General features: G+C 53.3%; 12 protein-coding genes across 12 annotated transcripts; 5 read left to right on the plus strand and 7 right to left on the minus strand.

Moving 5' to 3' along the window:
* Positions 1–1,442: 1,442 nt before the first annotated feature.
* Positions 1,443–2,051, minus strand: CLAFUR5_05674 (uncharacterized protein; the record flags this gene model as incomplete). The annotated part of the gene is made up of 1 exon (XM_047904822.1): positions 1,443–2,051. One exon carries the CDS (start codon positions 2,049–2,051, stop codon positions 1,443–1,445), a length of 609 nt encoding a protein of 202 aa, XP_047762021.1.
* A 132-nt stretch (positions 2,052–2,183) lies between these two features.
* CLAFUR5_05675 (uncharacterized protein) lies at positions 2,184–2,525 on the minus strand (the record flags this gene model as incomplete). The annotated part of the gene is made up of 2 exons (XM_047904823.1): positions 2,184–2,260; positions 2,318–2,525. The coding sequence occupies 2 exons, from the start codon at positions 2,523–2,525 to the stop codon at positions 2,184–2,186; spliced, it is 285 nt and encodes a 94-aa protein (XP_047762022.1).
* A 1,113-nt stretch (positions 2,526–3,638) lies between these two features.
* Positions 3,639–4,933, plus strand: CLAFUR5_05676 (Zinc-regulated transporter 1; the record flags this gene model as incomplete). Its single annotated transcript, XM_047904824.1, has 2 exons — positions 3,639–3,732; positions 3,786–4,933. The coding sequence occupies 2 exons, from the start codon at positions 3,639–3,641 to the stop codon at positions 4,931–4,933; spliced, it is 1,242 nt and encodes a 413-aa protein (XP_047762019.1).
* A 1,499-nt stretch (positions 4,934–6,432) lies between these two features.
* Positions 6,433–7,491, plus strand: CLAFUR5_05677 (Mitochondrial nuclease; the record flags this gene model as incomplete). Its single annotated transcript, XM_047904825.1, has 1 exon — positions 6,433–7,491. The coding sequence occupies one exon, from the start codon at positions 6,433–6,435 to the stop codon at positions 7,489–7,491; it is 1,059 nt and encodes a 352-aa protein (XP_047762020.1).
* Positions 7,492–7,840: 349 nt separating this feature from the next.
* On the minus strand, positions 7,841–8,165 carry CLAFUR5_05678 (Mitochondrial import inner membrane translocase subunit TIM13; the record flags this gene model as incomplete). Its single annotated transcript, XM_047904826.1, has 2 exons — positions 7,841–8,026; positions 8,088–8,165. The coding sequence occupies 2 exons, from the start codon at positions 8,163–8,165 to the stop codon at positions 7,841–7,843; spliced, it is 264 nt and encodes an 87-aa protein (XP_047762023.1).
* A 521-nt stretch (positions 8,166–8,686) lies between these two features.
* On the minus strand, positions 8,687–9,915 carry CLAFUR5_05679 (Hydrolase pyvD; the record flags this gene model as incomplete). Its single annotated transcript, XM_047904827.1, has 5 exons — positions 8,687–9,338; positions 9,400–9,575; positions 9,633–9,655; positions 9,724–9,751; positions 9,811–9,915. 5 exons carry the CDS (start codon positions 9,913–9,915, stop codon positions 8,687–8,689), a joined length of 984 nt encoding a protein of 327 aa, XP_047762024.1.
* Positions 9,916–10,671: 756 nt separating this feature from the next.
* On the plus strand, positions 10,672–11,598 carry CLAFUR5_05680 (uncharacterized protein; the record flags this gene model as incomplete). The annotated part of the gene is made up of 1 exon (XM_047904828.1): positions 10,672–11,598. One exon carries the CDS (start codon positions 10,672–10,674, stop codon positions 11,596–11,598), a length of 927 nt encoding a protein of 308 aa, XP_047762751.1.
* Positions 11,599–11,664: 66 nt separating this feature from the next.
* On the minus strand, positions 11,665–12,510 carry CLAFUR5_05681 (Levodione reductase; the record flags this gene model as incomplete). Its single annotated transcript, XM_047904829.1, has 1 exon — positions 11,665–12,510. One exon carries the CDS (start codon positions 12,508–12,510, stop codon positions 11,665–11,667), a length of 846 nt encoding a protein of 281 aa, XP_047762750.1.
* A 487-nt stretch (positions 12,511–12,997) lies between these two features.
* On the plus strand, positions 12,998–14,098 carry CLAFUR5_05682 (Ester hydrolase C11orf54; the record flags this gene model as incomplete). Its single annotated transcript, XM_047904830.1, has 1 exon — positions 12,998–14,098. One exon carries the CDS (start codon positions 12,998–13,000, stop codon positions 14,096–14,098), a length of 1,101 nt encoding a protein of 366 aa, XP_047762749.1.
* Positions 14,099–14,213: 115 nt separating this feature from the next.
* On the plus strand, positions 14,214–14,933 carry CLAFUR5_05683 (uncharacterized protein; the record flags this gene model as incomplete). Its single annotated transcript, XM_047904831.1, has 1 exon — positions 14,214–14,933. One exon carries the CDS (start codon positions 14,214–14,216, stop codon positions 14,931–14,933), a length of 720 nt encoding a protein of 239 aa, XP_047762748.1.
* A 430-nt stretch (positions 14,934–15,363) lies between these two features.
* Positions 15,364–17,264, minus strand: CLAFUR5_05684 (Major facilitator superfamily multidrug transporter mdrA; the record flags this gene model as incomplete). Its single annotated transcript, XM_047904832.1, has 4 exons — positions 15,364–15,954; positions 16,007–16,456; positions 16,510–16,768; positions 16,894–17,264. The coding sequence occupies 4 exons, from the start codon at positions 17,262–17,264 to the stop codon at positions 15,364–15,366; spliced, it is 1,671 nt and encodes a 556-aa protein (XP_047761667.1).
* Positions 17,265–17,598: 334 nt separating this feature from the next.
* CLAFUR5_05685 (uncharacterized protein) lies at positions 17,599–19,917 on the minus strand (the record flags this gene model as incomplete). The annotated part of the gene is made up of 2 exons (XM_047904833.1): positions 17,599–17,870; positions 17,919–19,917. The coding sequence occupies 2 exons, from the start codon at positions 19,915–19,917 to the stop codon at positions 17,599–17,601; spliced, it is 2,271 nt and encodes a 756-aa protein (XP_047761666.1).
* Positions 19,918–21,199: the final 1,282 nt, after the last annotated feature.

A 21,199-nucleotide genomic window follows, 5' to 3' on the forward strand; every position in this document is an offset into this window, starting at 1 on the left:
TGTTCTGGACCTGGTGTCAGCTGCAGGAACATGCGAGCCAAAATTTTCAAGTCGGGAAAATCTATTCGTGCTGACCTTGAGAGCGTTACACCAGGCACTGATTCGCGGACTCTGTGGTCGGTGGCCTTCAGCTATGATGCCACTCGTCAGCACGTGTAGTGCTTGCACATTCCTGCGCAGGACCAATTATGTGCAGTGCCTCGCTTAAAGGAACGCCATGTTCGTGAGCCCGACCTTTCTGATTCGGTGACAATTGTTCCTGCCCAAAGAAGCTCCCATCCAGTTTACCCCATGTGCAGCAAATGCACACGGATGGTGGACCCGCGCCATTGGGACTTTGTGTCATTGGTGGTATGAGAACCATCAGATTACACTTCGCCTTCCACGCAGAATGTCCAGTCTAACTTCCCAGTTCAAGCGAGACATACATGCAGGAAAGATACACCTCATTTTGTTCGGTCGCAGACTATGCACGACGTCGAAAGGCGTCTCCTCGAATGCTCAGATGAGCACAGAACCGCCATAGCATCATTCCAGAATAGCGGTACGAAGGCGTTGTATGGACACAGCAATAAGCATGGGTTACAGGTCGGCTCACGGACTGTTACGCGCATGTCATCAACGTGCTCCAACTGAGGACAGGCAAGCCTTGCAAGAGCGCAGACTATATAAGAGCCACAGCAGTCCACTGTCAATATCAAAGTCGAATCACCTGGAAGCAACATTCTATGTAGTCAACATTGCGACCATTCACACCACGACCAATACAGCCTCTTCACTATACACACCAGCACAAGTCCGCAACTCTACCTCAAGTATGTCTGTAGGCGATCGAACAACAGCAGATCGCAAGAAAGCAGAGGAAGCCAGGTCTCGTCTCACTCCTGACATCAAGGAGGAAAGTGGGCCGCTAACACCAGCACAGTCTCGCCCAAGTCGGGTCTCAGTTCCAAGGCTACGACGGCAAGCCGCCTAAAACCCCTCCTCAGACGAACTCAAGCTCTACAAGAAATGCAAAACCAAAGTCGACCAAAGGTGCCACTTCCTCTAGACAGTCTAAGGTGACGATCGTCAGATGGCCAGGTATGTGTGATATGCCAATGATTTACATCAAGCTGATAGACGTAGCGAGCTTCACATGACGAGGGCTCCGATCAGTCGGTATGTGTAGATGATGTGCAGAGGTGCTCTTGGATTATGCGAGCGTACGTACCCGGGCAGAGACGGAATGAGGATCAGTGTGAACCTCCATAGCAGGTTCACGAATGCATTGATTGATCATCTCTGTTCGAGCTTTCCGAAGCTCGTGTTACACTTCACGCAGCTTCCCATGATCCACGCCTCGCTATAACACGCCAGCAGGTCCAAGCATCAGCGTCTGCGGCAAAGATGACCACGCGGTTCCTCGTTTCCATCAGGCCTCCGCTTGTCCACAGGCATGGTTACAGCCTAGACGTCCACGTCCTCGACCCAGACTCATTTCGCTCGAGGCTTCTATGCAACATGCCAACGATGTCACTATAGCCATAGCCCTCGGCTAACCTCAAAGGCGTGTCCAATCCTCCATCGCACACCTGCTTGTTGGGATCAGCCCCGTATGTAAGCAACAGCTGCACAGTTCCCTCATGCTGATAGTACACAGCCTCGTACAGCGCCGTCTTCAAGCGGTCTCCATCATCGTGGCTCGGTCGAGGTATCAGCTCGTCCACAGCCATGCCCGCATCCAGCAGCATTTTGACAGCATCGTTCCGACCTCGTTTCGCAGCGCTTTGGAGCAGTCTCGTACCGTGGAACAAGCCAACACCGAAGCGTTGTAGCAAAAATTCGATACATGCTGCTTTCACTGGTGCACCTCGGACTGCGTGGCTTATGGTGTCTTTATCGACGTGTGCAGCGTGGTCCAGGAACCATGTCAACTCTTGTGGACCTGTGTGTAATGACCACTCCAGCATTCTGTTGAAGGAGAGTTGAGAGGATCGCATGTCCCGCCAGTCATAGTCGTAGAGGACGTCCAACAGCGCGGGCCCTCTCGCGGCGAACCCTAGCGCCATAGAAGTGTTCCTATCCCCAAGCGAGGCTCCAAGTTGGACACATAGCCGCAGCACCTCGGCGTCATTATGAAGGGCCGCGAATGTGGCGATTGCTTGGATGGGAAGAGGGTATCCATCACGGTCCTGTCCAAGCTACTGGACTAGCGTGTGCACTGCCCGGACACCGTCCCGGAGTGTGCTTGCGAATAGTTCCTCTAGGCGGAAGATGCCTGCAATGTGAGTGTCAACTAGGGACGTTCAAGCCTTGAGATGCTTGCGCGGCTTACTTTCTGGTCGCGTGCTTGGTGAGCTTAAGGCTGCTTCTCTGATGGCGTTGCCGACTGGGTCATTGATCTTGAGTTCCCAAGGTCGGGCTTTGTCGTCTGCTGGATGTCGTACGCCGGAGAAGTGGGCGAGGACTTGGTGAAGGTATTCGGCTTCTGTGATTTTTGAGGTCTTTAGGGCGTGGTAGGCTGCATCGAAACAGAGGGTCATTCTCCTTGAGTATACTTCTCAGAGACACGAAGCAGGTTCTGTAGGAATGATGAGTGTGCAGAAGCCACAGACGACAACATCCCATTCCACGGCCATGCGAGCGAACCACTTTATACCATAATCACGACAGCTTACCGACTCTCGCTGGCCATCTCACACGTGCTGCAGAAGCATGCCTGCTCACAGAAGTTCGTCGAGCTGCCAGCCTATGGGCGTACTGCTTGTATGCGGTATTTCTGGAAGTCGCTCATTGACCATCGCGGCTTTTACTTGATTGGCGTAGCTCGTTGCACGGCGGTGGGAGCGTATCGGAGGGATCGCTGTGTACATATCAAGACATGCCGGCATCGTTCGCTCTTTGGTGAATAGTCGTCTCATCCGGAGAGTCATCACTTCGCAGCCACAGAACGGACGGGAGAAGCGGTTGTGTTTCCCTCCCGGCTTCACCTCTGTCGGTGGTGGGTGCCGCGCGTGGAGTGGGAAGGTTCAGCGCTTTCCTCTGCTCGGCAACCGCGCGGGCATCCCACATCTTCCAGGTTGCTCCCAACCACAGTCTCAACCACTCACCGTCTTGACTGCTCATCAGACTTTCCGCGCCACGAGCACGATGAGGGTGCGCGCCAATGCCATCAATGTGTTTGCGATGCATGCATACTGTACGCTTGACTCCACCGCAGTAGTGTGAACACCCAACGCCATGAGATCGATAGTTCTACCAAACGACGTATACACGACAAGGACTGATGACTCGGACCGTGGTGACCATAACGCTGCTTCCACAATGCACCGCACAACGGGACCCCTTCAGCTTTCGGCCAGCCAACCGCGCGGTGAGAAACAAGCCGCTTCTTCCATCGCCACTATTTATTCATCAAGGTGCTTTCAACTACCCTGGTCCATGCGTTCCCGTTCTTTACGAGTCGAAGCCTCTCAAGACGTGGGTAGTCGCATGCCAACACCTCGTGGCAAGCGTTGAAGTCTTCGCAAGCTTTATATCCATTCAGGTCCTCTACCAGAATCCCCGCATATCTCTTAAAGTCGGCGAACCACACTCTCCTACCTGCTTAGACTCCACCTTGTGATACCTTCACTGCTTACATTTGTGTTACAATCATGGCCGACACGGCTTCGAACACCCGTCCGGGCGACATCAGTGCCAGCTATCCTTCGAGTGGCAATTCGGGCGTGGTCAATGCCATGAATGCAGGCAAGTCGACAAGCCAGCTTATGAACGTTTGTTGGTGTCTAACTGCTGCTTAGGAAATGTCAACCTCACAGAAGTGGTCGCCCAAGATCTCGTGCGCGAGGTTGTCTGCTACATCGAAAGCGGCGAGGCACCATACGATGGCACCCGAGACGGAGCGCGAATCAGCGCCATCTTCGTCGTCTTGATTTTGTCCTCGGCAGTCACCTTCTTCCCCGTCATGGCGACGAAGATGAAGTCGCTTCGAATTCCCCTATATGCCTACCTCTTCGCTCGATACTTCGGTGCCGGAGTTATCATCGCGACCGCCTTCATCCATTTGCTGGATCCCGCATACGCAGAGATCGGACCCAACACGTGTGTTGGCATGACAGGAGGCTGGGCTGAGTTCTCCTGGGTGCCTGCGATTGCTCTAGCATCGGCCATGAGCGTCTTCTTGATGGACTTCTACGCCGAGCGATATGTGGAGAAGAAGTACGGCATAGCGCATGGGCCTTCGGTGAGCGACGCACAAGCAGCGATGCGAGTCGGATCAGTCGACGCCGCAGCACTTCGATACGACGACCATGGTCGCCGAAGGTCAACGTCGACGCATCAACATCTCCATTCCGGCGACCAAGACCCACAACCTCGCAACGTGAAGGACCTTGAGACTGGCAAAGCAGAAAAGCTCAGCCTCAGCGAGAGCGAAGAGGATGCTCTGGCAGATCGGGCTTTCAAGCAACAAATCGCCGCCTTCCTCATCCTCGAATTTGGTGTCATTTTCCACTCCGTCATCATTGGCCTAACCCTCGGCAGTGCTGGCGACGAGTTCAAGACCCTTTACATCGTCGTCGTCTTCCACCAGTCCTTCGAAGGTCTCGGTATTGGCGCACGTCTATCAGCGATTCCGTTCCCGAAGAAGCTGAATTGGTTACCATACGCCCTCTGTGCGGGATACGGTTTGACTACACCTATCGCCATTGCTGCCGGCTTCGGTGTCCGCACCACATACAATCCTGGTTCATTCACCGCCAGTACTGTCTCTGGTGTGCTCGATGCGACCTCTGCTGGCATTCTGCTGTATACTGGATTTGTTGAGTTGCTTGCTCGCGACTTCCTCTTCAACCCGGACCGCACGAACGACGATAAGCAGTTGACTTATATGATTTTCTGCGTCTTGCTGGGTGCTGGTGTCATGGCTCTCCTGGGCAAGTGGGCGTAGATGTTGGTGGATTCCTGCTGTACAGACACAAACTACTTTATTCGAGATGCAACGCCATGATTGCGAGACAGATATTGTGGAGGATGGCCCAAACAGACAGATTGCGTGTATAAAAAAGACACACAGTGATGAGCCACATGTCCATGGTATTGATAGTCGATCTTTTCGACCGAGCTCAAGTTGGTCACAATTTCGCTCCCCTCAGTTGTGCTTGCATATGCCGCTCGCCAGAATCTCTGATCGCTTCAAATATCTGACAGGCATCTTTGTTTGACCTGTTGTTCCTGATCCAGACTGATGATCCACTCCTGCCGATGATCGCTAGCGTTCTTGATATCAGCAGCGCGATCGCCCACGCTAGGTTCATTGCCACTCAGAATACGTCCGTTCTCCATCGATGTGGTCGTAACTTTCTGTGCTCTGAAGCGACGTGGCAATTCAGCTGCGGGCAGGACTGCGATCTTCTCGTCTTGACGAAGGCTGCTGAGGCTAGCATAGACTGTCTTGCAGGTATGAATAGGGCGTACTCCTCGTTCCGCACAGAAATGATGTACTCGTTTGGGAGGGCCTCCACGAAGCCTGGGCAGTGCAGGTTACTGCAGAGGACAGACTTTGCGATCGAGTGGCGTGGCCAAAGGTCGGTACAGACGAGACAATGAGCGGACATTCCAAGTCGCAAGAGCAACAGTGAGCGCCCCAAAATACAGTGTCGAAGCGGCTTCAGCGGATTGATGTCGAGCTTCATCGATTTTGTTCGACATGGCCGTGCAATGCCAGCTTCAAGGTTCATATCCTGGTGCGCGATCTGTGGGTATTCAGCAGCTGACCAAACGATCGGAGAGCGACATTTGGCACAGGTTGTAAGCGCGAGACTATCGCTCCTTAATGCTGTTTGAGAAGGAGCGCCCGACAATACACCAAGCAGCATAGCGATGGGCCGAAGATGTGCTCGACCGGGCTACCAGATGGAGCGAACAGAGGAAACGTCGGACCAGGCTGGAAGGCTACAATGCTCTGGGCTATGATAGTAATCAAGTCAGTAGAGAGGAGTTCCTGCATGGTGCATCAACAATCAACACCATGCGCACTGATTCGTGCCACCCATGCGATCACACGCCCGCATATTCTCGTCAGCGTCCTCGCTCTGGTGCAGGACGAAGCGCCGAAGCGCTTAGCGGCACGCACTTCTGTCGTCGCTTGTTCCCGTAACAGTCAGCATGGCAGGACATGATGGGATTGACTCGATCGTGACATGTTGGTAGGGATGCAGTGGTGTTGGTGTTCACAGCTCAGCGAACGTTCCTGCTTTGTTTTCATCGTGGTCATCCCTGCAGCACATGCCCCATCTGATTGGCTCTCCAAGGCGCGCCAAATTCGGCAGGCGCGTCGTCCCAGAGACTTTGCGTGAGTGACCTCTGCGTCTGCGTCTGATGCCAGTCTTGTGACATTGTCCCTCCCATCATAAGAGGCGCCGGTCGCCTGGTCCTCATCGCCCGTGTATGCCACCGCCGTCCGCGAACATGTCGAAAGTCACCATCGCCATCGTCGCTGGAGCTTCTGCAGCCGTGGGTGCCGCGACAACGGCAGCACTGTTTGGCATAGGCAGATCGAAAGAGCAGACATCGACCATCACAGCAAGTGCAGCGTCGCCAACGAGAACGGGTCCTGCGCCGCCTGTCCCGATAACACGAGACGATCCCAAGCCCCCTTTCATCCCGCCAGTCGATCCAGCGGGCGTCTTCCAATATGGCTTCCCAGGTCCAGTCTCGGACATTCGCCAAGCACCGTCGCTCACTTCATCGTACAACAGAATAACGAGAAATCCACACTGGGTAGCAGAGCATATCACGCCTGCCTCGTTACTCATGCAAGGAGGCGACAGGCGGCACTCCGCGTTCGCAGAAGATGAGAGCATACCAGAAATGTTTCGCGCAAAGCTGAAGGACTACTTCCGGTCAGGGTACGATAGAGGACACCAAGTCCCGGCAGCCGATGCAAAGTGGTCCCAGAAGGCCATGGACAGCACGTTCGCGTTGTCAAACATGTGCCCGCAGGTAGGAGAAGGTTTCAACCGCGACTACTGGGCACATTTCGAGGACTTTTGCCGTCGACTGACATCCTTCTATCCCTCGGTGAGAATCGTCACTGGGCCTCTGTACCTGCCGAAGCGAGACCCTATCGATCAAAAGTGGAAGGTCACTTATGAAGTGGTGGGACACCCACCGAATGTCGCAGTGCCTACGCACTTCTACAAGATCATATACGCCGAGGATGGCAAAGTTGGCGGCAAAGTCAGCCTGGGAGCCTTTGTGCTGCCGAACGACAAGATACCAAATGACAAGCCACTGAAGGACTTCGAAGTACCGGTCGAGGCCCTCGAAAGAGCAAGTGGGCTGGAGTTCACCAAATTGCTCGAACCTGCCAGGAAGAAGAAGCTGTGCCAGGAGATCAACTGCAGTCTGATCATCAAGGAATATGCAGAGCGACAGAGGACATTCATGACGAACCCACCAGCCAAAGGACAGCTGCCACCGAGTCCTAGTCCGGCACAGAGATGAACGGGTGCTCCGTCTTGAGCGAAATATTCTTAATTGAGTATCTCGCGTTGTTGCGTTATGGCGGAGCAGATTGTCTATGATACAAGGCCTGTCGCCGCAAATGCATCTTTACTTGCACTGTACACCCTGATATACATGCTGCAGGTCCTCCTGGCGTGAATGCCGAAGCGACATTGTCTGCAGCGCCTCTCATCTTTCCGTACAACCCGTGAACGCCACCCGATGCTCTCATTGTCACTTGCCGCGCCATACCTTCATCGTACTCAGCTCTTTCCTCAAAAGTCTGTCCACATCACAGTGTCGAGCAATGCCCAGTACTTTTCTTCGTCCATCTCCCTTATACCATGTCTCACAAGCCTCCGATCCCCTGCCCGCTCCCAACACCCTTCTGCACATGCCCGAGATATTGCTTCGATACTGTGTTCCACGCCGACATGTACTTTTCCATGCAATGTGTGTAGCACGTCGATTCGCCTGACGAGAGTGATGAGCCGGGTTTGGGTACGCAACGTTCGAAACAATGTTCATTGAGTTTCTGCGCGCTTTCAGTCAGCATCTTTGTCAAGAACATCTACTTGTGCGTGAGAAGTGGTTACCTCTACTAATGCTCTTGCGTTGGCGAGGGCGGCCTGTTGGCGGACTTGGTCCATGAGTTGTTGCTTTGGGTCGGACATGTTTGTGGGATTGATAAGGCGGGAAGTTTTGCGATCGGTATGTCGGTTTGGTGAGTCTGAGCTTGGTAGAGGTCGAATGCGATGCGCTATGGGCTTCAATGCTTCAATCATGGTCGATGGTCGACAGAAAGGCCGCGGGAGTGCACCTTCCGAGCATTCTCCGGAGGAAACATTCATGTAAGCGCCACATCTCTCGCTTGCCCTTGCTTTCATCACATGCACAACACAACATCACGGTATAACCTCTGCACAAGCAACACATTGTGGTAGTGAATTACATGAAGCGCTCGGTTGCAATCACTTGGCCAACTATACCTCGCCATACCGATCGCGAGGGTGCATTGCGAGGTAAACACTCCGCCAGGCTGGGTGGGATGTGTCGCGTGGAAAGAATCGTTACGTGGCATGGTTGAGTTCGAGCAGGCCATGGCCTGCTGACTTTTATTCCTCATGATATGGTGGTATTTCAGCTGCCCATTCCCTGTCACAACGCCATGCGCCTTTCCCTGCACCCAGAGCGACTAGTGTGACTTGAGCCACTGCACGAGCTGCTGGAACGCTTCGCCCTGCTTCTGCTTGATTTTGCTGTCCTCGTAGTCTCCTAGTACTGCAAAGCCATGTGGTACATCAGGATAGACTTGGACTTCGTGCTCCACGCCGTTCTCCTGCAGCTTCTTGATTCCTGCTTCGCGAATGTGGTCCGGGAACAGACTGTCTTGCTCGACAGCCACAATTCCAAGTGGAACCTGGCAGTGCTCCAGATCTGTGACGGTGATCTGAGTGCCGTGTGCGATGGCGCCGACCTTGATCCGTGGGCCGTTCTTTACCATGCCTTCTTCTGCTTGTGTCTCTGCCGAACGCTGACCAGCTGCTACGTCTGCATGGAGCTCGGAGCCGAGCAGCAAGACGTACTTGGCGCCAAAGCAGTATCCGACAGCGTAAATGCCTTCTCCATGAGCGACTGCGTCTGCAAACTCTTCCTTGACGGAGTCGATCACTTTGTTCAGGATAGGAAGGACCTTTTCCGGTGTGTGACGAGCAAGCCACATATCAATCGTGAATGACTTAGCGACGGATGCGACACCGAGCTTCAATTGCTCAATCACGCTCGGGTTCTGTTCGGCGGCGGCTGTTTGGGTGGTCGAGATGGACGAGGCTGGGTCGCCTGCGAATCTGTAAAGCGGACCATGTTAGACTCCCTCAGGCATCGTGACGTTGGGTAAGTTTGACGTACTGGTCTGGCATGACTACCAAGAAGCCTTCTGCGGCGTACTTGTCTGCCTGGATCTGGTTGTTGGTCGAGTGGATGCCCGTGCCTCCGGTCAGGAGCAGTAGCAGCTTGGAGGGGGCATGTGGGTAGTCTGAAGGCTTCGATATGTAGACGTCGACATGATTCAGTTTGGCGATCTCCTGCATCAGCACGTCTCAGCAGGTGTGTCTTGTACGGTGGCATTACGATGTTGTTACCCCAGTGGGTTGCTCGCCGGCCGCTGTGCTCAGTCAGCCTTCTTCTCGCTCGTGTCTGACATAGACGTATATGTGTAGTGGGAGGCAGTACGTGTAGGACGATCGGTAGTGCAGTGTTCCTGCTGGCTGTCAACACAAAGCTCCTATGGATACACGGTGTCCATGGCATCGAGCTTACTCCCATGCTCGCAGCACCTTGGTCGGGCTTCGTGTCGCCGGCGATGCCACTCTGTTCCTGAGCATCGCTCTCTGGCGCTCGGGTTGCCACGTCTTCGTCGGCCATGTTTGCTGATTGTGGACTACGAACCGAAACTAATGTCGTGAGGTTCGAGTACACCCAAGGTTCGATGTTGCTGGAAACAACGCGTCTGATGTCAGCGAGGGGTCTTTGACGCCATATGAGTGGCTATGATGCTCGACACGCTAAAGAAAGATGCCTGAATATGCATAAACGCATGGCCCGTAAGGACAAGACTCTGCGAACTTCATGCAACAAACATCAACTTTCACAACATTCATCATCATCATCATCATCATCATCATCATCACTGTCACCACCACCACCACCCTCTCCGAGATCGTTAACACCGTGGTCATACCCGAGACATTGTTCTTCAAACACTTGTGGCTCTGGCATCGCTGTCTCGATAGCCATCCCCGGATGAATACCACTGAAGTGCTCTACACGACAGCATTCACGCCCTCTCCACCGTTATGCTTACTCGTCGAGATGGTCGAGATCAATTGTCCATGTGTCTCTCATTCAACGCGCGCGACGACAGCCTACTGGGCCTGATGCTGGTGCCAAAGGCAGCATCGTCGCACGAGAGACAAATCACAGACAGGTCGTAGCATGTGAGACCAAGCTAAGCTCAGTCTCAGGCAAGGTGAGATGTGCATCTGTGAAGAAAGCTGCGCACACTTCAGCAAGCAACGCAAATATCTCTCTTCACAACCATCACCATCCTCAATCCCACTCATCTCGAGCAAACATAGCTTCATCCTGCTGACGGTGAAGTCCACTCTCAATTCAGATCTGATGTTCGCGACTCAGCTTGAACAGACAATCGTCAACCTCATCTGCTACTACGGAGACTTCGGTCCCATCGACGCCAAAGATGTGAAGGAGTCCTGGATCCAGCTGCTACTCTGCCTGAACATCTTTGACTACAAAGGTTACCCCTTATGCAGATTTTGGACCGATGACGAATGCAGCGAGACGGAACACCAATGGCGCCATAATGGGTCGAAGAGATGCTGCCACTACCTCAAGATCGAGGACAACGAAAAGCTGAGTCGCGCCTTCCGACAATTCTACATCGACGCCAGTGATCCACTCATCGAGCGACGAGCTGACTCTGCCCTTCTCGATGCAATCGTCACTTTCGCTGCACAAGGATGCTGTGTTGAGCACAAGAAGAGCAAAAAATGCATGGCGATCTTAGCAGAAGAGCTCCTGCCTGTCGTCAAGAAGTGGCGGAGACAGTATGTGTTCTGCGAGCCTCCTGAGCCGGCTCTGATTGGGGAAGCGGTGGAAGTAGACCCACCCGGACGAGTTTCAGGCATCTTCGGTAGGCGGCGGTACAAGAAGCTTTCCAAGAAACACCAGCGAAGCCGAAGCGTCTCTCCCTCGTCGGATGAGGAGTCTTTCGATGTATCGCCAGTCCCCGGGAAGCCACCAAGACCCGTCTCTTCAGCTCACGACATTCTGATGACCCCACGGCATCACGCTTCGACCGCATCGGACTGGAATGTGAACGACAGAGGAAGGAGTCGCAAGGCACACTTGGCATCGATAAGCGTAAGGACACAGGCTTTCTTGAAGTCGACGGGCCTGAATACAGGGAGATCAGCGAACACGAAAGTAAAGACATGGATAACAGGTCGTCCACTGAGCACGATACAAGCTGGGGGGAGCCATGACAGTATGACACATCGCGTACCAACATCGGCGCGGATTGACTAGGTCAACAGCGATATGTTGAGGTGTATACCTGTATACGTTGTTTATCGATGGCTCCACCGGTCTTAATCATAATCCGCCAGTGCCAGTACTCTCCGTGATTCCACCATCAACCACGAGCGCATGACTCGTGACGTACTTGGCCACATCACTGGCCAAGAATGCAACCGCATTAGCAACATCGACTCCGTCACCCATCCGCCCCAGTGGCACATTATGCTGCATAATCTTCCTCGCCACTTCCTGGTCCTCTGGCTTATCGCTCTCGGCTAAGTTCACGACCAGTGGCGTATACATCAACCCAGGCACCACACAGTTGAATCTGATTCCCTTGGCGCTATACATACACCCCGAAGCTTTTTTGTACTGGATGACGGCTGCCTTTGCCGTGGCATAGCCGATCTGAGGCTTGCCGATATACCGCATAGCTGTGATAGAGGCATTGTTGACGATCGCTCCGGAGCCTTGTCTTTCCATGATTGGGATCACTAGCCGACAACACCGGAAGACACTGTTCAGGTTCAAATCAAGCATCTTTTGCCACGCTTCCTCTGATAAGTTCCCCGGATCTCCTGGCGCTGTTATCCCTACATTATTGTAAAGAATATCGATTCTTCCATACTTCTCCTCGGCAACTTTGACGGAAGCCTCAATGTCCTGGACAGAAGTCATGTCTGCGCTGAACACGTCGATGCTGGCTTCCGGGTTATCCTGCAACAAACGCTTTTTGGTGTAGTTTGCTGCGTCTAGGTTGATATCACAGCCCACTATTTTCACGCCATTGTGAGATAGGACACGAGCTGTTGCTGCTCCATTACCCCAAGTATCGGAATCTCGACGGCCGACTTGGCCTATGCCGGTGATAAGGGCAACCTTGCCTTTGAGGTCTGGGTAGATTGGGAAGTTGGCGGTCATCTTGTATTCTGATGATGAGGCAAGTCGTTCATTGGAAAAGGGCGGAATCAGTATTCACAATTATGATCGACATGAGGTCTGTGGATCTCGAGACGAGCTTCAGGTCATGGTAAGTCTAAGGGCAGGTAGTCCGACGCCTCTGCGGAGGGCATTCCTGCGGATGAGGAGGGGTAACAAGGCTCAGCAGAAGTGGAGGCCCGAGGAAATCGACAGCATGATGTTATCCATGGGCCGTTCGATAAGGGTCATCAGTTTGATGCGATGTCGGTATGTCCTGTCAACAGTGTTGTTCAACAGGTTCATGATTTGAGGAGAAGTTGTGTCGAGAGAAGGATCGTGTCGAGGTGAAGTCTATCGTCATTTCAGCACGGACCATATCGGCGAGACGATCTTCACGCGTCGACTCCTCTTCCTTCCTCGTAACTACCATATCAAGTCGTGTCACCCAGAAGGTATGCCGGCTTCGGCTAGAGTGTAGGATTTTCCCATGCTGTTGCGTTCTTACCTGTTCACACTGCACTTGCCCGGCACATCATCCTATATCAGAAATCTCTGTTGCCGTCTCCGACCTTCGCTTGCAGCTTATCACACCATCAGAACGATGAACACAACGCAGCATCAACTATCGCCTCCAGCCCTGGAAGAGCTCGTCACCATCTTGACTCCTGCGCTGGAAGCTAATTTCGAGAAAGCAAGAGTGAGTGTAGAGCCATGTCCGGACTTAAGGAAAGCGCCCTACTACCTGGCAACGGAAGGTCTCTCAGGAGAGGAATGCGTAGCAGACATCGGCGGCCAGCCCAATCTATTTCCGGAGCCGAGGCTCGAGTGCAAGTACTCCCTGATCTCTATAGCGAAAGAAATGCAAATGAGCGGAGAGCGAGGCCAGCTACTGGGAGCAGGAGCCGGTCCTTTTCACGACATCGGCATGAACTCGGAACTGGCGCCAAATCTGAGCTGGCAGGGTAGCTTCGACAATGTCAAGAACCTCACTTATTACACGAAGTTTGATGGGAGTAATGGCAGCCACGCGACAGTATGCGAGCCGAGTCCCAGTGCCAATTGTGCTTTGATGATCAACTTGTATGGATCAGCTGGGAAGCCTGGATCTGTGCTGAAGATCACCGCTCGCTCACGCAAGGGCGACTTCAAGAGCTTCACCGAGTGCATTCGACGAGCATTAGCAGACAAATATGGAGATGAACGCCTCGTGAGCATAGGTGGAGTGTTCCTCATCAAGACCGGCAAGGCTCATTTCCATGTAATGCCGGACTTTCCAGCTGCACATGGCCCACCGTTCAAGGATGCAAAGCAGCTCAACAACGGGCTGACCTATCACGACTTTGAAGCTCCCATTGTTTGCTTGTCAGTCTTTCATTCTGCAGATCCTGGCAAGAAGCTCGGGCTGCGCTTGGAACATACCCATTGCTTCTCACTTGATGGTGGCAATCGCGGCGGACACTATCACTATGATCTTATGGCTGGAGAGGGCATCGATGAAGTGGAGTACGAAGCATACTTCAATGTGGCCAAAACTCTCTATCGCATCGACCAGCCTGAGGTGACTCTGGAGCGAGATCTGCATGATTGAAACCCACTCGGCCCACCAGCACGAACAACCTGCTTGCGCATCCTAGCTTTGAAGCGCTGTGCAGGCTTCTGCATCGCAGCAATCAGCCGGGGTTCCCGTAGAAGGGTACATAACCATGGCTTCAGCACCTGGTGACAGCACCAACGTGACACCAATGGCTACCACATCAGTCTTGAGACTGCACGTTCCCCCTGACGATGAATCAGGCGACCCTACCGAAATGCATATTTCGGCTGACCCTTTCAACGACGATACACACTGGGTCATCTCGCCGATCAGTAAGCAGCTCGGCTTACCAGTGAAGGTCGCGATCTACTCGTCAGAGGACGCTCAACAAGAAAACGAGACGGCAAGGCTTCTCTTCCTCGACGCCGAGATTGGTAGTCCCAGCTTTGCACTATCAACTTGTGATCCATGCATGGGCCCCGTGATTGTCCTTCGTTGCGATGGTCAAGATATAGACGCCACCACACGGTTGACCTTGACGGGAAAGACTCAAGAATACATACACGACGTCCGTGACCGCTTTGACGACTTGAAGTCCGGTGAACAGACGATCGAGGAATTTTATGCACATGCGCGAGCTCGGTTCACTCGCGAGTCCGCAGCGAAGCTATATCGCGATCTCATGGACGGCATAGCTGGGTACTTGAATCCATTCAAAGCCATTACAGCCGGCGGAATCAGATTCTGTGCTGGTTGCGGTGCTATCAAAGCGACATCTGGGAGGGCATTGCTTGTCTGCGGTCGTTGTGGGGTAGGACGGTACTGTAGTCGAGAGTGTCAGAAGCAGGAATGGCAAGTGCATAAGAGTGGATGCAAGAAGCCTATATAAGGTGTGTGTGGCCATCCTCTGGAAATAAGACAGGTCGATTGATCTGATCTGTCAAATCGCGCCACAACAACAATTGATTCTGCGAAGAGTTCAGAGAATATGACCAACATGACCATCTTCACATCCACAGTCAGAGAACGTCCATCCGGGAGCCTTTGCCGGCCGGGAAGTCTTTCCAAACTAGCGCCGCACTAAAACCTAACCACAAGCTTGACCACACCCGACTGCCGCGAAGCTGTACGGCAGACAGCGAGCGAGGGAGTAGCGCATGCAGGCGGGTCGCTGAATCGTTGTTGGTTGCTTAAGACTCGGGATCTTACCTGCGCATATACAATCGATGCTTGCTCGTCAGGTCTACCACATGCAATCAACGTGAATGTATGGGCGGTGAACACGGAGCGATGCATTTGACACGTAGCAAGGTGCTACGCTATACTGGAGACCTCTCACGCTGTTCTAACTCGTCCTTGTCGTTGAAGCGATCGTTCCAACTGTCAGCGTCCGAGCGTGCCTCTTCGATCTCTTCCTGTCTATCGCCTCGCGAACGCATCTCACCCTCCAATATCCGCGCTGAAGCTGTGTCCTGCGCCTCATCATCACCTTCCTTGTTTCCAAGCCCTGCCTGAGTCGGTGCGAACTTCGACTTAACCCTGATTCTTGCGCCGTACTTGTAAAACACAAGTGGTATGGGCATCAGGACCATAGCGAAGCCACCGATCAGTGATGCTCCGCCACCCATGCCAAGTGCAGCGAACATCTGTGATGTGAAGAGCGGAGCCGCTGCCGCTACAGAGGATCGCATGATTTGGTTCCCAGCCTGTGCGGAGGCTGCGTACATCAGATACGTCTCCGAAAGGTATGACAGAGAGGCCACGAAGAGGACTGCGATGGCAAATGATACAATGACGCCACCGATACAGGGGGCGATCCAGTGGACGCTGGCGTAGGCGCCGCTCCAGCCGAGGAGGAAGATGCCAATGGGAAAGGCGACCGCTCCAGTCATTGCAACGGGAAGGGTATCCTGGAAGTTATTAGCAAAGCATTGGGATACACTCAAGAGTAGGACCACTCACCTCGGCGCAATGTTGGTGTCCGGCAGCGATATTCTTTCGCTGCCGCAGAGAGTCCCAAAAGATATATGCTCCAGCAACGAACGATCCAACACAAACAGACAGCAGTGGTAGCTCTCCAACCCCTGCATTCCAACACCGAATCTCGATGAATGCAATCGGGAAGATAGTGAACAGCATGTACAGCAAAGTGTAAACAAGCGTCATATATATCGCTATCATAGCGGCGATCGGGTCCAGCAGGACAGCCCAGGGTCGTGTCAGGGTGACTTTGAAGATTTCCAGTAGCGATCGATCTTCAACTTCCAGTGGTGCTCGTACGCTTTCGTAGCCTGGTGCTTGTGCTTTGCGGATGCGTCGAGCTTTCGTGAGAAGTGCTCGCGAAGGTAGTGTCTCTGGGATCAGTGGCAGTAGGAGTAGAGAACCGCCTGCGAGCCATAGTAGTTGGTAGAACTTTTGGACAGTGTCAGCTAGGGACGAACTCACACATAATAGGTGTCACTTACGTTCCATCTCCAGTCGAGCTTCAGTTGATAGAAACCACTTGTGACCGGCCCTAACGAAGGTCCCATCTGTAGTGAGCAGGTGAACAACATCATACACGTATTCCTCTCAATGGGTCCCCATAGATCCGCGAAGATGCCAGGTGTGTTCGATATCGCTCCACCGATGAATACTCCGCAGAGAAAGCGACCGATCAACAGCCCAGTAATGTTCGGCGTGAAAGCGCAGAGAAAGGTGAATGCGGTATAACCCAGGAAGCACCTAGACAGAAGCGTGTCAGCCATACTCGAGCACCGCGTGTCAGTGTCTCAGCAACTGCTGTTACGGTGAAGACGCAGCACGCATATTGCAGACAGACAATTGCTTCTGTCCTTCGGTTTACTCACCCAATATAGAGCTTCCGCCGTCCGTAGTACTCGCTCAGTGGTGCCCATAATGCTGGACCAGAGCAAAAGCCTAGGACGAAGAGCGTCACGGTCAATCGAGCCACCTCCATCGACACACCAAGGTCTTCAGAGATGCTCGGTAGACAGCCGGAAGGCGAGGATGAGGCCATGCTTCCATTTGTGACCAGGGCGACGCAGCTTGCGGTGATGAACCACTTCCTTCCTCGACTCCATTCTTTTGGATTTTCGACATCGACCGGAGAGAACTTCAGCAGGCCTTGCTCATCGAACTGCACATTCTCCGTGTCAAGTTCACTGGTCCTGTATGGCTTGGCTTGCGGTCGAGACAAGACCCGGCTGATCGTATCCATGCTCCTGATGGTGGCAACATCGATGTTTGTGCAAGTACGCAGCTACTGACACAAGAAGAAGTACAGCACTGCGGCAGAGCATGGCCTTTAACGTGCACGCCATCTTCGACATCTGCATAGACTGGGCTAGCGGCGTCGATCTTCAGCGACGTAGTGTGGTAGCGCGCTGTTGGCCTGTGTGCCCGGAAAGTCTTCCCACAAGCGCGGCTGGGAATGCCGCCAGCTCGCTCTCGGCTTTAGGCACACAGAAACTGCGAATGGAAGTGGTAACAACTCTGCAAGTGGATCATCCTCTGCGTGTTTCATGCAGAGCGACCTACGGGGTACTTCGCACTCAGATGAATGGCTGATCAAAGCCCATGAGATGCCCTCCGAAAGACTGCATGTCGACAGGGAAGAGGAAGCTCTCCAGGTCAGCATTCGAGGAGAACTGTCTGAAAAGCGAAGATGGTGCCATGTAACCCATGCTTGAAGCTGTCATTGGCAATGTTGAAACCATAGCAGGATCGTAGCTTGTGTCATAAGCTCCGTTCGTGAAGGCTGTCGAAATTGCGTCTCTTGTTACCACCATACCAATGCGCATTGGCTCAGCAATGCTTACTAGTTCTGCGGGTTGTCAGCGTAGTGCAAATCGAGACTCTTCCACTTGCATACCTTTGAGGTAATCTCTGCAGCGTGTGACTGTGGAGGGACCTTCGCCAGAAGGGTCCATGCAGTCAAGCACTTCGAGAGATTGCTGAAGCGCCTTGAATGCAGCATCCTGCTCCTGCTTCGTGAGCAGCTCGGCGCTGGCTGTACCTGGCTGAGACACCGCCAGACCAGCAAGTATAGCTAAGCATGCGTTGAATGTGTAGTATATTGAGAACCACCAAGCCCCGAGTTGTTGATGCCCATGTGTCGAGCCAGCTATCAAGTGGTGTACGATCTCTACACATTCGACAGCACTGCTCATAGCTAAAGCCACGCAATTTGCTCCCGCCTTGCTCATACTCTCAGCATGCTGGGGATCTGGGTCAGTGGCTAGGTATAGATCCATCAAGCCCTCCAACACTGGTCGATGGACGAGAATGCGGGCGTTGTGAAACCGTAAGGTAATGACAGTCCTCTGCCGCCTGATCAGCAACGCTACGGGTTCGTTCAAATGCATAGGTTGCTTGGCAAGCTCGCTCGATGTCAAGATAGACAGCTGAGGCACCAAGTCGCTGGTCCACTGCGCCAAATCTCCTTCGAGCGTGTAAACCTTTGCTATTGTCTTCAAAGTAAAGCTTGTGCGTCCACCACCGTTCTTGCCATATAGATCCTCAATTGTCTTGTAGAGAAATTCGTACAGATCGATCATAGCATTGAAGAACGCCACTGACGATTCGTCCTGCTGCTGCATGCCTCGTTGGGCCGGATCGAGATATACTTGTGGGCGACGAACCGCTGAACGTAGCTCGAGAATCTGCGAAGGTCGACCATGGGTCATACTCATAGTACGGTCCAGCAGCAGAACGCCGAACCACACTCTGACCCGAACCTCACATTCAATAGGGTCCATGCTTTTCGGTGGTCCCCCAGAGTGGAGGCCCAGCTGATAGGCAAGTCGAATCGCTATCCCATGGAACATCCAGCTAGCACTTGAGCTGTATGTGCCTTGCAAATATAGTGAGATGGCTATGAGGCATTGTACAACTTCTATGCTTGGACCACTACCATTGAACACTTGCTCCAAGCATAGGCCGAACCCTAGATTGTAGTAAGTCGCCGCTTCTGCGTTGTGAACAGCATACGGTGATTCAAAATACGGCCAGGACTGGGCCGCAATCGCGAATAAGACGTACAGCAAAGCAAGCCAGCTCCGGCGGATCTCTGTAAAGTTTGATCTGCGCGCCTGCTCGTAGGACTGCATAAAACGTCCTTCGTGAATATAGGGATGAACGTGACCACAATTGAGGAAGAAGCCGCGAATTAACTCTCTTGCCTTCGAATCATGCGGTACTGAGAAGGTCCTGGGAGCATCACCTGGCCTTCTGGGGTGGAATCCACCTGCAGAAGGCTCTTGTTCTTTGGTGCTTGGCGGGATTTGGTTGTTCCTGGTGTGGCCGCCGCTTGCATCGTTAGTCTGCGTCTTCCCATTCGGATTTTGTTGCTCGTTGACCTTCGACAAGGCGCGGGAGACCAGACGCACGAACGCGATATTAGAGGATGGACCAAAGAAAGCATCCTCCCTGGAAGTACTCGGCACAATACCGATGCCATCGGTCTCTGGATCGCGCTCTAAAGTGCATTGGAGAGCGTCCTCGTGAATGGTGATCTCGCCAGAGCTCTCGCGTTGTGTTGTAGCATTTGTCGCCACAAGTCGCGCCGCCGCTGCTGGTGGCACAGCTTGATTACCTGCAATGGTAGCCAGAACGCGTTCCATGCCTGCCATTCTCTCTTCGAGGCTCTCGATCGTGCATGAGACTTCCTGCCTTAGCAGATCACTTTTGGAGATCTGTGGCGGATATGAGCATTCCGAGCCTTGCTGCATGCAAGTCTCGCAGGTTGGATGCCCTCCATTGCATCTCGACTTCCGTTCACGACATGGCCGCCATGCCAAAGCAACGCGTCTGCGCTTCGCAGGCCGCTGTCCTCCATCAATCTCATCGTGACCAGGCGAGCCGGTGCTCATGGTTGTAAGGTTCCCGGGGCACGCCTGGCAGCCTCATCGGGATGGTAGGTTCAAACATCGCTGTTGCAGGAGGAAAAGACCGTAGTTGCCGGTGTAGCCGCGCTATGGCCCGTCTTACTCAGCGATCAGCAAAAGGCAGCGACGATCCCGGAGAATAGTCCGTTGAGGGTTGACAACTCATGCACGAGCTGATGTAGTAGTGGTGCTGATAACAAGACAAAGAAAGGCGGAAGTAGGGCGAGGAAGCAATATTCAAGGAGCACACATTGACTAACACAATTACACATTACTGTTGTCGCATCTGTGGTAGTGACTACTTCCTGTTCCATCTCGCCCATGGCCTTTCCGCTCATACCGTACATACCACCCAGTCTTAATCTCGATCTGCGAGATGCTCGCGGCTGGCGCCCAAATACCCACCGACCAATATGGACTCTTCGTTGTCTTGATGGCCACTTCCGATCACGTCTTCCGACGGTGATGTTCCCCTGGCCCCTCCAGTCTTTCAACGTAGAAGATGCACTGCAGTCTGCGGATTCGGCCTTTGAGGTCCGTTCTGGAATTCGGCTTGCATCTCTGGGCGGCTGCATCGTAATGCCTGAGCTTAGAAAAAGGCATCGTGATGTGATTGTCTGCAGTGATGTTGTCTGGTGTTGGTATCCAGCTTGATTGTGATCATAGAAACCTGTCCTGTTTGTAGCATTCCTGATGATTCGTAATCTTGACAATGTTGAGTAACCAGGGATATAGGGTTATACTTATACGGCTGACATGCTGGACACTAGACGGGCCTATGCGGGGGAACACGCACGCAATCAATAAGCCCAGACCGAAGCGCTCGCTGGCCTGCGATAGACACGCAGAGCGGAATCTCGGGCTCATTCAAAAGATAGCGCCATGATCGCCCTGCAGGCGGAGATACCAAGCGGACATTGATTGGCCGCGTGCTCGACCGGGAGCGCAGAGCAGGGAGCCGAGAAAGAGCGTGTGACAGACTGACGGTGCAGCGAATCCTTGCGATCCGCCGATCCCAATTGCACACGCAGATTCAACGAATTGACGGGCTGACAGCTGGCTTGGCCTGGGGCGACCCTTGGCACTCCTCTAGAACTTCTTCGAGGTGCACATAGCGTCGTCTTGGGGTCTCACGAATGCTCGGGAAATGCTTGGAGCCTCGTGCTCTCCGCGTGGCCGCGTTGCCGTTTTCTCCACACTCCACACTCCACACTCCAGATCGATCGTCCTGTCCATCGTTCGCTTCGGGCGACATCACAGGGTCATG

This window comes from Fulvia fulva, chromosome 5 (genome assembly GCF_020509005.1).
Source record: "Fulvia fulva chromosome 5, complete sequence".
Taxonomy (NCBI): domain Eukaryota; kingdom Fungi; phylum Ascomycota; class Dothideomycetes; order Mycosphaerellales; family Mycosphaerellaceae; genus Fulvia; species Fulvia fulva.